The sequence below is a fragment of the Zonotrichia albicollis genome, chromosome 1 (assembly GCF_047830755.1).
Source record: "Zonotrichia albicollis isolate bZonAlb1 chromosome 1, bZonAlb1.hap1, whole genome shotgun sequence".
Lineage (NCBI taxonomy): Eukaryota > Metazoa > Chordata > Aves > Passeriformes > Passerellidae > Zonotrichia > Zonotrichia albicollis.
In genome coordinates, this window is record NC_133819.1 from 80,517,898 (window position 1) to 80,530,721 (window position 12,824).

Below are 12,824 nucleotides of genomic sequence, written 5' to 3' on the forward strand. Positions count from 1 at the left end.
TCAAGCCTAATAGACATTTGGACATTTAAAGATCAGCATCTTCCCAAATAAATGAGAGTGACAAGCAGCAGAAGTCAAACACAGGTATGACTAGAATTAAAAATCACAGATTGAGTGTCACAGAGAAATGTGACCACATGCTTGACATATAATCCAAGTCCTCTAATTTTCAGACTAACAGCTTCTGCTGCCAGCTCAAAATAAGCATTGAAAAAAAAAAGGAAAACTGAAAAAAACTGGTCTTACTGTCGTCTTTTTAAGGAGCTGGATTTCCTTTCCTCCATCTCATCTATGGGTGACGAGGAGGATAGAAGGGAGTTATCTGAAGGGTTGAAGGATGGACTGCTGCTGTCACCTTGATCTACCAACAAGGAACTTGGACGGTCCTCCAGAGCCTGGGAAGGTATTCCAGAGTCAGCAACAATGATTGATTTCTCCTTTATTCACAAGAGACATTGCAAGCTGCTGAATAGCAATCTATGGGAGATCAATTACTTTTATGTCTCTTGGCAATGCAAGTCACAAGCCTCCAGGAAACCAGGCAACAACATGGCTTTCCATGACAACTGAGCCTTTGAAGCATATTTGAGAAGCACATTTGAGATGACAGTCTTCCCTTCACAGGAAAATAAAGGAGCTGAACTGGTTTGAGCAGCAATGCCTAAAAGTTGGGCTCTCCTGCTCAGGATGCAAATACTTCTATGGTGGGAGTGGCACAAACGTGTCCTCACAGCCAGGGATTAAATTGTATTTGTCATATTTGACTTCTGGCATATACAAGTTACTTTCAACAACAAATAGGACAACTTTAAAGGAGATTTTTATGATGTTACATTTTTAACTCAAGAGAACTGGTGTTCTCTGTCAGACGTTTTGGTTATCTTAAAAAAACCCAAAATAGCATCTCTGTGAAGAAAATAATGACTTCTACACTGCCAATGTTGTTTATGAGCTTGTTCAGATCCTAAGAAAAAAGTCCCTGTATCCTCTTCTAGATACACTATCTCCTTGCATAGACTCCACAGGCTTCTGTTTGTATAAAAGATGAAGAAGCCATAGGAGGAAATAATATGAACATCTTCTATGAAGTATTCATTGGATTGTTTTAATTCAAGCCCATCATCTTGGATCAAGCTACAGCTATGTATCACATTTTCCTTGCATGTGACAGAGCCTTATTGCAAGGCACATTTACTTCACCAGGGTGGGGTTGAGCTATAATCTATTTTCTTTCCTCACAAAAAGTAAAAATCAATAATGATACTACTAGCCCAAAACCCAGGGGAAGCTGAACTTTGGCTAAACTGTGCAATGAGAACATCTCCCGCAAGGACTTTATGCATGGATCATTAAGTTCTACCCACTGCTAGGCAGCCTGAAAGACACATGGTGTTGTAAGGACTACCTAACTTTCCATTTACAAAAGACTGTTGAATTTTCCCATAGATTACTTTGTATTCATCCTGCTGGTGTAAGAGAAGTAAAAAGCAAAGTTAAAACCCAAGAGAGTACAGTAATTCTTTTATGTAATAATGTAATTTTCTCTGAAAATTACATGAGAGAACAGAAAATAAGATTTCTAGGTCTGAAAGTTAAAGCTGCTTCAATTTAGAATGAACCTGGAAAATATCAACCACATGGGGCTGCCATGCTGCAATTCTTTGCAGTTTTCACAAAGGCACTTCCTATTGAGCCCAAGAGGGGCTACGCTGCAAAAGCTGTATTTAAATGTTTTGAGGAAATCCAGAATTGCAGAGGGACCTCTTGAGACTATACAGTTCAATCTCAAATAGGACTAGCCAGAGAAGTTTTTCCCAGACTGGGTCAAGCTGGATTTTGATTACAAAGGACCTTCCTGGAATTATGCATATAATGAGAATCTTCAGAAACATGAAAACTTTAAAACGTGTCAATGACAATCTTCAGAAACATGGAAAATGTAAAACATAGAAAACTAAAAAAAGCTGACACAAATTCCTCCTACTTAATTTGTTAGCAAGGATGGAGGCACTGACATGCAAAATGATCCCTTTGCTCTCTTACTCATTTCTTCAGTATCCTGTTGCCTAAAGAACAACCAGGTAACATAAATATTTCTGTCATTAGGGCTACCTGCTTTACTGCTAACCTCAAAAAATTTGCAATAAATTTAGTTTCAGGGATTCTGCTCATGAAGGTCTTTTAGTCTAAGACCCTGGGTCTTTGCATTAATTCTACTAATAGGAAATTTTCTTTTGACAAACAGGACATACCTAGTAGATTTTGCACCATTTCCTCTCTTCCTCTTATTTATTACTTTTTGCTCCTTTACATTGCTATTTACCTACTCAGCAAATGCTTTTTTACAAAATAGAGTGTGTACAAAATGACCCCATAATAAATCAACCCACAAAGCGACTTCTGAAACAGACAGCAAATTTTACAAGTCAATGTAAAACATGCAGGTTTTTTTTAAATAGCAAGCTGGGACTTGAAGACACAAGTTCTTTAGACCTGTGCACCTGCTGGTCAGTCTCACCATTTTACTTTTGACGAGCTCTTCAATGGCACTGACGAGTTCTGCAGCACTGGGCGTCTCGGAGCTTGTCGGCCGCACCAGCAATCGGGAAGATGTCTGTGCAAGGACACAAAGGAGGGAGAATCCCAGAGTTAGCCCGGTTCTTGCTCAATGACCAAGAGACTTCGCTTCTCTGTCAGACAAAGGTACCTGACATGTACTGTCAGCGTCATGTAACACTAAGATCCTCCCTTCCAACCTGAGCAGTCGGAGTTGGAAGTTTCAAGTAAACCCCACAGAAGTTAAATGCTGGGATAAAAATTCCTGTTCCTACATGCAATAGAAGTCAAAGAAATATAATTGCTGATAATTCCTGGCAAATAGCTATGAAAACTGCCTCAGCTGACCCAATGGACAACAGTTTGTTAACCTATATTGTTGCTGCTTAAACAAAGCAACAACTGAAGAATGCTAAGAGAAATCAAGAAGATTTGAAATAAAGGAGGAAGCATTATTATCTTAAGAAAATATACACCAATAACTCAGAGGCATTTACTTTTCTAAAAGAGCTGGAGTATATCACCCAGATTCAGATGGGAAATTGAGCTCACCATTCCTTGTGCCATCCATTTTTCCCAATGGTATGTGTAGAGCACAGAAGATCTCTGGCCTCATAAGCTATAAAATGCCAGTTTATAGATACAACTGAAGGTAAAAGGTGCTCACAGTAAAGGACTCTGGGAGAAGGCCATTAAATTCAGCCTCAGTAATTTGCAAACAGAGTTGTTTGCATATTACATTTATCATTTAGTAACTGGAAAGTGGAAACAGGGTGTAATATGAACTGTACTTCATATTACGAACAGCACAGTGAGCATCATGCAGCACAGGGCAAGCTGTCCTGCAAACGTTTCCAACAAACCAGACAAAGAAACGGCACAAATAATGACTCAACACAAGAGGTTCTGCTCAAATCAAGCATGGGTGTAGCAAGACTCCCCATAAGTAAACACACGCACAAAAAAAGAGAATACACAGATTTTAGGTAGTTTGCCTTGTATTTGCCTTATTTGGAAAGGAAAACAGGGGCTGGGTAAGCAAAGGAAGTACAGATAACTTTAAACGGAAAGATATGGGAACTGAGCCAAAGCAGAGACAGAACACAAGTCAACATAATGCTGCATCAGAATTTACAAAAAGAGAAAACAAAAAGCAAAAATAATTAGTTTCATATTAACACAGCTGATCTTGAAACTTTTAATACTGCTTATCCAAAAATTAAATGCAAACAACTTTTAAATTGCCACCAATTTCAAATCCATGACGTGCGCAATGATTCTGCTGAATGAAAGAATGCATATAGTGTGCAGATGAGCTCTTAGGGGAGAAAATGGTTGTGTTATTTAGTGCTGTTAGACAAATCAACATGGCCTAACACATGATGTTTGCATGCACACCAAAAACTGAGCAATCCCACAAGCTGGCCTGTCTTTTAGGCAATTTACATGCTCCTGACATCTGACTGTTGACCAGGTTTTCCACAGCTGTGCCTGCTTGTGGGTTTCCACTTTGGGTGCAGAGCTCAGCTTACTCTTAAAAAACAACTGTCAGTGTTGAAATCAGGTTCTGGTTATGGTCTCTTTTATTGCTCTGTTGGGGTATGTGGGATGCGAAATAAAACTTCAGAACTGTGATTTCCAGTGCCTATGGTTATATCACATATAATCTGAAAAAGAAGGAGCTGCATACATAAAACTCCTTGGTGACTTTCCTGATGATGTACTCTGGGAACAGAACACATCCCTTGCCCAAAAAAGAAGGAAAAGCTGGAGGGAGCAACTGAGCTCATGCAGGTATGAGGTGCTGCTAGGAGCCCACAGCAGGCTGGAAAGGATAAACCCAGCAAACAGGGAGTTTTCAGCACTGAGCAGGAGCTCTGGAGAGGAAGAAATGCTGGCCGGGAGGCAGATAGGAACGCCAAGTCTCTGAGGTCACAGAAAGGAGGAGACATTCCTTGAGATCCGGAGTAGCTGAGCAGCCCAAGAAACCACCCAGCATGGCAGGAATGTGAAGAAGGACTCCACCCAGAAGACAGACAACTGGGAACTTGTTTGCAAGCCATTTATTAATCAGTAACTCTATCAAGAGAGCCAACTACCCTCTCCTGGGTAAAACTTTGCTCTGGCTTCTCACTTCTGTGTTCCAACAAAGCATTTACTTTAGGTGCTAGAAGTTGGTGGTGTGTGGACTTCAGGGAGGCACACAACCTCCCAGGACGCCCCATGAGGGGACCTTTTGCCTCCCACCATGAAGGGTAAATATTGCATAATAACACCATATTGCAGAAGAATCCCTATTTACATGCTTTGAAAAATTATGGTATAATTTTATATTAATAATTATGATATAATTTTAACTTTATCAAGTTTTAACTTCTCTGAAGTCTTCTCTAAATGTAGTTTCACCTACTTTAAAAACTGCCCCAACATGCATTTACTGATGTGGGTGCATGTTAACCTTTTAACAAGTTGTGCTGGTTTTGGCTGGGGTAGACCTAATTTTCTTCACAGTGGTTGGTATGGGGCAGCATTTTGGATTTGTGCTAAAAAAAGTGTTGATAACGTGGAGATGTTTTTGTTATTGCTGAGCAGGGCTCACACAGAGCCAAGTCCTTTTCTGCTTTTTTGTACTGTCCTGCTGGTGAGGAAGCTGGGGCTGCTTGGGAGGAGATGCCAAGGGGTCTCACCAGGACAGGTGACCCAGACTGAGCAAAGGGATATTCCAGACTATGTCACACCATGCTCAGTGTAAAAAGTGGAAGGAAGGAGGGGACATTTGGAATGATGGCATTTGTCTTCCCAAGTCACTGTTACACCTGATGGGGGCCTGCTCCCCTGGCGAGAGCTGAACACCTGCTTGACCATGGAAAGCAGTGAATTAATTCCTTGTTTAACTTCGCTTGTGTGCATGGCTTTTGCTTAACCTCAATCCACATGTTTTCTGTCTTTACTTGACCCATTCTCTCCCTGATCCCACTGGCAGGGGAGTATGCAAACAGCTGGGTGGTACTTGGTGGCTGGCTGGGTTTAAACCACAATAGCAGTGAAAATAAAACTGGAGATGGAAAGGTACTTAAAGAGTCTTCACTGTAGTACAGGTCTGACTTTGAACCAGAAATACACAACTAAGCAGACATTAGCTTACAAACATATCCCTTCACGTAAGTGTTCTTGCTATGTAAAGAAGTCTCTAACCAAATTAATTTTTCTGTGGAAAACTTGTTATAATATTTGTATATCAGTTGTTTTCTGTCACTGAAGGAACATGCAAATATGGCAGCTCATCAGCAAGAGCTTAAACATATTTTCACCAACATTATTTTCATCTTATTTCTAAATCTAAAACTGAGATTGTTCTAGCAAGATAACATTCTCTCAGCTTTGAGGGCTGCCTATTTTTGCTTGTTTTGTTTCAGGAATATTTCCCAATATATTAACTCTTCAACTTGTATGTTACACTTTGTCAAATAAGAAAAGAAGTAAGAAAACTTTGTCAAATAAGAAAACATGCACATTATAAGAATTTTGACCCTACAAACAACAGCTTCAGGAAGGAGTAAGATTCCCACTGAAAGGCAGTGTTTTTAAAAGGAAAAAAAAAAGAAAGAAAAAATAAATAAGATCCACTGAAGTTATGAATAACATCGGCACCACTGAGAAGAGACAGCAAGAAATCTCAGAATTCACTAACAATATTCAGTGCTGTAGATTACAATTTTACAAAATTAAAAATTTTAAGGAGCAAAATGGCAAGAAAACAAAGTGTATATTTGCTGCACAAGTCCCAGTTATTTCAATTTTAAACCCCTCTATTTCCAGACCTGATACTTGTCCCTTAAATATCTTATCTCGGTTCAAAATTGAAATAAACTCTCTCATAATGTATGATCATCATAACATTAAAGAAAAACAGATCAAGATTTGCTTCATGCAGTTACTACCTACATCCAAAGTTTTACTACTGGTGCGAAATTTTTACCGTCAATTTTAATTGCCTTTGTTTGTGAAAAACAGATGGATTATGTGTCGCTTTTGGCTGGAACAGAGTTAAATTTCTTCACAGTAGCTGGTATGGGGCCATGTTTTGGATTTGTGCTGGAAGCAGTGCTGATATCTCAGGGTTGTTTTAGCTATTGCTGAGCAGAGCTCACACAGCACCAACGCCTTTTTTATTTCTCACCCCACCCCACCAGCAATGAGAATGGGGGGGCACAAAGAGCTGGTAGGGGACACAGTCAGGAGAGCCGACTCCAACTGACCACAGGGATATTCCAGACCACATGGCATCATCCTCAGCATATAAAGCTGGGGGGAAGAAAAAGGAAAGGGGGCACATTTGGAACAATGGCGTTTATCTTCCCAAGTCACTGCTACATGAGATGGATCCCTGCTCTCCAGGAGCTGGCTGAACACCTCCTTGTCTATGGAAACTGGTGAATGAACTCCTTGTGCTGCCTTGCTTGTGTGCATGACTTTTGCTTTACCTATTAAACTACCTTTATTTCAACCCAAGAGTTTTTTCACTCTTTCCCTTTGAGTCTCCCAAGGGATTTGCCTGATTCGGCGCCTGATTTGCCCCACAGTGTGTGGGGCTTAGCTGCTGCTGGGGTTAAACCATGACAATTATTACCCTTATTTGGTAATTCCTTTCTCTTAGGCCTCCCCACCTTCCCTCTCCCTGCTCCCCCCAAAAAACCCAACAAAAACCAAGAAAAAGAAAAGGTATGATTATAAAACAATTAGACTCTAATCACTAAATATGGCATCAGCCAAAGTGATGTAAACCATCCTATGAGCACACAAAGCAGCTCATTTCCACATTTAAAGTGCTAGCAGAAACATTTCTACACTTGTACTTTTAAAATAGAGAAGGATTTAATTCATGCTCTTATCATAGAACACCCTTTTAAAGTTGTCTAGAGGGCAAAAGTGATTACTTCTGTCTACCACAAAGCTGTATTACGTACACTTTTTAGACCTTTGGAAGAAAAGAAAGATTTGTGCAAGCAGAGGTTATCTCATCATGCGAAGCCTCCCCCAGTCCTGCTCCTACCTTGTCATCCTGCGAGTCGGGCTGGAGCAGACTGTGCTGCTGGATCGCCATGGGAGGAGGCAGTGGCACAGCATCTGCTCCCTCTTCGCCTTCCTCCTCCCCGCAGCTCTGCATGCCTGAAGAGGATGACTTGGAGAGAGTGCCACTGCTCAGCCCCTCGTTCCGACCCCTCTGTAAACAACATCAATATGTTCAAGCTCTGTTATCTCAGCAGCATGAAGCTTGTTATCACATGCTCCTTTTAAGACTATTCTGTAGTTTCAGCCCTCTCCCAACAAGTCAAGATGCTCCTTCAAACACTCCTTAACAGAGGGGGGAAATGCAGATGCCAAAGAGTTTTCAACGTCTGGTAAAAGCAAAAGAATTCAAATACTAAGAAAAAGACATTCAGCTGAAACTTACTACAGGAAAGTGTTATGAAAGCCATATTTGTTTTCCAAGTTCAGTTCTGCAAAGAGAAGTCTGTATCTCTCTGAAATATGTATCTTGCTCTGCTCTGTATCACAGCAAGACTTTTGGAGGACATAAAAAAAACTCTATTACAACATGAAATATTCAATCAATTATCCTTTCTGTCCTTCACAAGGAACTCTGATTTCAAGTACCGAAAGTTTAATGTACTGATCTCACAGAATAATTTATCTGCCTTTGCAGGAAGACAGCATAGATTGTTACTTTTTTTCCTGACTTTAAGGCATTGGCCTTAAATTCTTCCCCTCACTCACAGAACTGCAGAATAACAGATACTGCCAAAACAATGTTACAACTGCAGCACAGAGGGTCTCTTTCTACAGCCTGACATTCAAGGTCAGAGGCCAGTATTCATTCCTAACCAACATCTCTCACTTCATCATGCTGCCAAGTCTTCTGTCTTCCCTTTCCCTACATTTACTGTGGATCTTCACTAATGTTCCAAGTGTGTAGCAAAATATGTTGGGAGGAATTTAAAAAAAAGCAGCAATAAATAAAAAATTGGGCAACTGAGACCACTTTTCTGGATGGTTAAGAACCAAAACCAATAGTCAGAGTCAATCTAATAAAAGGGAATAACATGCACCCAGCTGTGCCCTTGGAACAATAACATCACATTCATTTCAGCCTGAACCATAGGTTTGTAACAGAGAATTTGGCTCTTGTCTGCACCTAACTGGAGGCCAGCTTTGTTTATACAAGAGCCCCAGACTTGGAAGGAGAGGCAGATGTTTGTGGGAAGAAGGGAAGCCCTCAGTAGACATCCTTGGTGGTAAAATTTGGAACAGTTTACAATTTCCTTCTCTCCAACGAAAACTGCCATGCATATTATTTGACTAGTGTTAACTGGCCTGCATCGTAGAGCCAGTAATTTTTCTGTGCTCTGACCCTTATGCAAGGTGCAGTTAGAGCTTTGAGCAGTTAAGCAGCTCTCCCTACACTCTCCCTGATCCATCAACAAGAAAAGCAAAGGAAATACAAAATTACCTGGTTTTTCGCAGACCTTGAAGCACCTTCACTCACATGTAAAAGTCAGTACTAATTAGCGTAAGAGAGTAAAGCCAAAGGACAACTTTTTATTCTCCAGTTTCTCTTTTTAAACTACAGGTGCTTCACAGAGCTTCATTAACACTCACGGGGCACAGACTGTCCCTGGTGCAGAGTACAGGGATCCAGAACGAGCACAGGGCACCTTACACTTTGCTCCTGACTGCTGGACAGTCAAGTGAGGAGACAACCTGAACCTGCCAACATTTATTTCCCTGGAAAACATGCACACAAGTCTTGGGCAGCTGCCTCGAGCACTCACCTCTTCAACAGTTTCATCCTGTGGGGTCGCAGCGCTGTCGTCGGAGTCCTTCTGAGAGCCAGCATCGGCGCTCTTCCGCACCTCTCTGCTTTTCTTATGCTTGTGGGCCAGTTTTTTGACGTGCCCATCTGCTTTCCCACTGCTCAGGCGCCTCACAGGACTGGTGAGCCACTTCCTCAAGGTGTTGCCAGGGCGCTTGGGGCCCGGCGAGCTCTGGGCACCGATCATGTGCGGCTGAAGCGACGTTACGGAAGCGGGAGGACTGGCGTCATTGCTGGACACCGAAAGGGAGTCTGGAAAAAAGAACAAGGGGAGCACTTTAAAGCTGAAGCAAGTGAGAAACAAGGCAAATGGATGTATATAATAATGGATATGGAATTGAATTTATGGACAAATCCATGAGACAATTTTTTTGAGGTAGCCTGGCCTTTAATGAGACCGCAGCTATCAGTGTTCATGGCCATCCACGCATAAGCACCACTGATGTGTTTAGAACAGTCAAGCTTCATTAAGTTGTTCCTGCCTCAACTATAATTCCTACTTCCCACTGCTGATACTTATTAGATAGTGAATTATACTTTCCATATGTCATGTAACTTTATGGGAAGATATGCTTGTTTTATCTTTTAATGCTTATTGCTTTGAGCAAAGATGAAGGGTAACAATTGCCACAATGAGATAAGCAAATCATTTTTCAAACACCAAATTTAATTACAAATGCTCCAATTACTTCCATTATTTATATATTTCCCCTACCCTTGGGATAGAGGGAAGAAGAAACCAGAAGACAGTTAAATCCTTGTCTTTTGCTTAAATTCTCTCTGAGTTTTGGCTTTATTTTGTTTGTTTCTTAAAAAGGCACATAGCAATGTTTAAAAGCCCACTTGCTGAAATCTCAAGATCAGCAGTAGTTCTCAGCATGACACACTTGAAGTTCTGTAATGGAACAAAGGATACACTTTTCTCAAGCCATAGTTTAATGGGCATGAGGTCAAAAACACTTTCCCACCAAGGTTCCTGTCACTTGACCAGGACTGTATACTTATGATGAACACCCACTGCTTAGCTGGTGTGAGACTAGATTTCTTTTCTTCCCCATGCAGCACAATGCTGTTCCCCCCAGCAACTCTCTTTTCCTAAAAATACACTTTTCTGGGGGGTGGAGGCCTGGAAACATTCTTGTAGCACCACTCTTATAAATATTGTCTACCACTCATGTATTAGCAAGGCTATCCTAGGTTATTAAATATGGGAGTTTTTTCCTCCCTGTGTATGCGCTTTTGCAGGCAGATAGTTTACATAAGGACGACATAAAAAATGTTTTGTTGAATGTTTCTACTGCTGGGAGTTTAATGCAGTGCTTGTGCTCCTTCTTGAAGCTTGACACAGATGTTCAGGTCACCTCTTCTGGCAGCTTTTCCCTAAGAGGTGTATTGCCAGTCTGACCAGAGATAGTTTGAAATTTCTGGAATAATATGGTCACATTGATGTAGTAATGCACTTAATCATAAACATCCAAATGCTTGGATCCACACACAAATATGTGAGGCTGTTCCATTTCCAAGGAGCACTAAGCATAAATGATGGTTTCGAATGGAGATGGGGAAAGACACATAAAATGTGGATATAAAAAGATAGGACTTTTTATTTTTCCTTCATGTTCAAGCTGTTTCACAAAGGACACCCTCTCCTAGGAATCCAAAATGTGATCTATCATGCTGTTTATGAAAATGTTTCTCTGTTCCAGTAAAATCCATGGCATGTCACCATTAAGATACATCAGCTCAGATGCCAAGAACATTTGCAGCTTATACTGTATGAGCACACACATACTAATTGCTGTTAACCACCAGTTTCATCATGTTTCCACAAAGCTGAAGATAAACAAACTTTATAAGGCATACTTTCAGTCTAGCAAGCTAGCTGCTAACTCTTTAAACCAAGTCACACCTGCAGAATTATCCTCCAGTAACAGCTGTAGCTGTCAGGCACATGGGTAAGGAGAATTCATATGGTGCCATTAACCTGGCTTCAAGGCTTTAAGTGATGGGTATCAGCAAAAAAGCAGATGCAGAGCAACACTATATGTGTCTGTCTCTAAACCTTGGGAGAGCAGTGCTAAGAACTGCTACATTATTTTCTTGCTGAAGTGGAAAGCATAAGGAAGAAATTAATTAACTATAACAATGGTTTTCAACTTTCAGTCTGAGTATCCCTCAAGGCACTGGGATTACTGCTCAAGGGTTCTCAGCACACATGCAAGAAAAGCAAACCTACTAGCCATCAGCATCCACATCATGAGAGATTTTTGACTTTATTAAAAAAACCCTGATCTGCTTATTAAAAAAATTCCAAACAAAACTTGCAACCATCTGCAATCTCTCCACAGGAATCCAAGCAATCTCCTATAAAACCTCTGTAAGAATTTAGTTTGACTGCTCTTTCACCAAACCTATCTTTACCTTTACTGCATCATGCATTTTTAATTATTATCAGATGCCTTGTTTCAGAAATCACAGCAAAATCAGCTGATGGGTATTTCAATAAATAACCTTCTGCTACTCTGCTAGCAGATTACAGAAGATGAGAAAACAGTGGTGGTGTATTTGATACGTTTCTTAAAGACTAAGATTTCTTAAAGCTAACAAACTAAATGCCTTGTTTCCAAAACATCAAGCTTGAAGATGTTATAACTACTCAGCCAAATTTTTCTTTCATTTGTATATAGTTTTCCTCTCAATAACAGTTCATACAAGGTTCCTTCCACGCAAATAAAATAGAGAATGTTCACTCGTTTACATAAGAAGAAAAAATAAAGCCTTTGCAGAAGTCCACCATGTACTGTTCTGTATTTTTATATCTGTTGCATTTCTTTCCTTTGCAATTATTTCTTTCTAACAAAAAGGCAGCATGGTGGTGCAGTAACTGATTGCATACAATCGACTTTTACATAAATGTGCCTATTCCTAAGCATGTAACATACTTCCAGTTAATAAACCCCTTCTTTTTATCAAGTGTGTTCCACCTCCTCAGATTTTCATACATCCTTTTGACAAGCTACACTTAGCAATTATGGAATTTCTTGTAAAACCAAGCAGTGCAGGACAGAGGCCCTGAAACTGTGGAAGGCAAGTATTTTTGTCTGACTGTACTTCTGTTGTACCACTCCTAACTCTTAACCCAAGTCAGCCAAGAGTTTGTGGGCAGCAGAAGGGAAAAGAGCACAGAGAAATAAGTAGACTGTGCTCAAGCAGAGAGGATCTAAGAGACAAAACAATGTAAACCAGACATGTTCTGCAGCACATACTTCAGCCATATCCTCCCACACAACTTTAGTTTTCATTTGGCGTGCAGCATGTAACTGCTTCTTATCTTCCCTTCTGCATGACTTAGTATGAAATCCTTACTGAAGTATTATTAGGGCTTCAGGGAATC

General features: G+C 40.5%; 1 protein-coding gene across 3 annotated transcripts in view; it reads right to left on the bottom strand.

Moving 5' to 3' along the window:
* The window catches only part of TRIO (trio Rho guanine nucleotide exchange factor), a 247,613-nt gene that overhangs the window by 24,010 nt on the left and 210,779 nt on the right, over positions 1-12,824 (bottom strand). For all 3 annotated transcript variants that reach the window (XM_074545600.1, XM_074545608.1, XM_074545618.1), the window contains exons 35-38: positions 9,390-9,682; positions 7,610-7,780; positions 2,519-2,614; positions 247-395 (exon numbers count right to left, since the gene is read on the bottom strand). In XM_074545600.1, the coding sequence (XP_074401701.1) occupies positions 247-395; positions 2,519-2,614; positions 7,610-7,780; positions 9,390-9,682 (709 nt within the window). The remainder of the gene's footprint in view (positions 1-246; positions 396-2,518; positions 2,615-7,609; positions 7,781-9,389; positions 9,683-12,824) is intronic.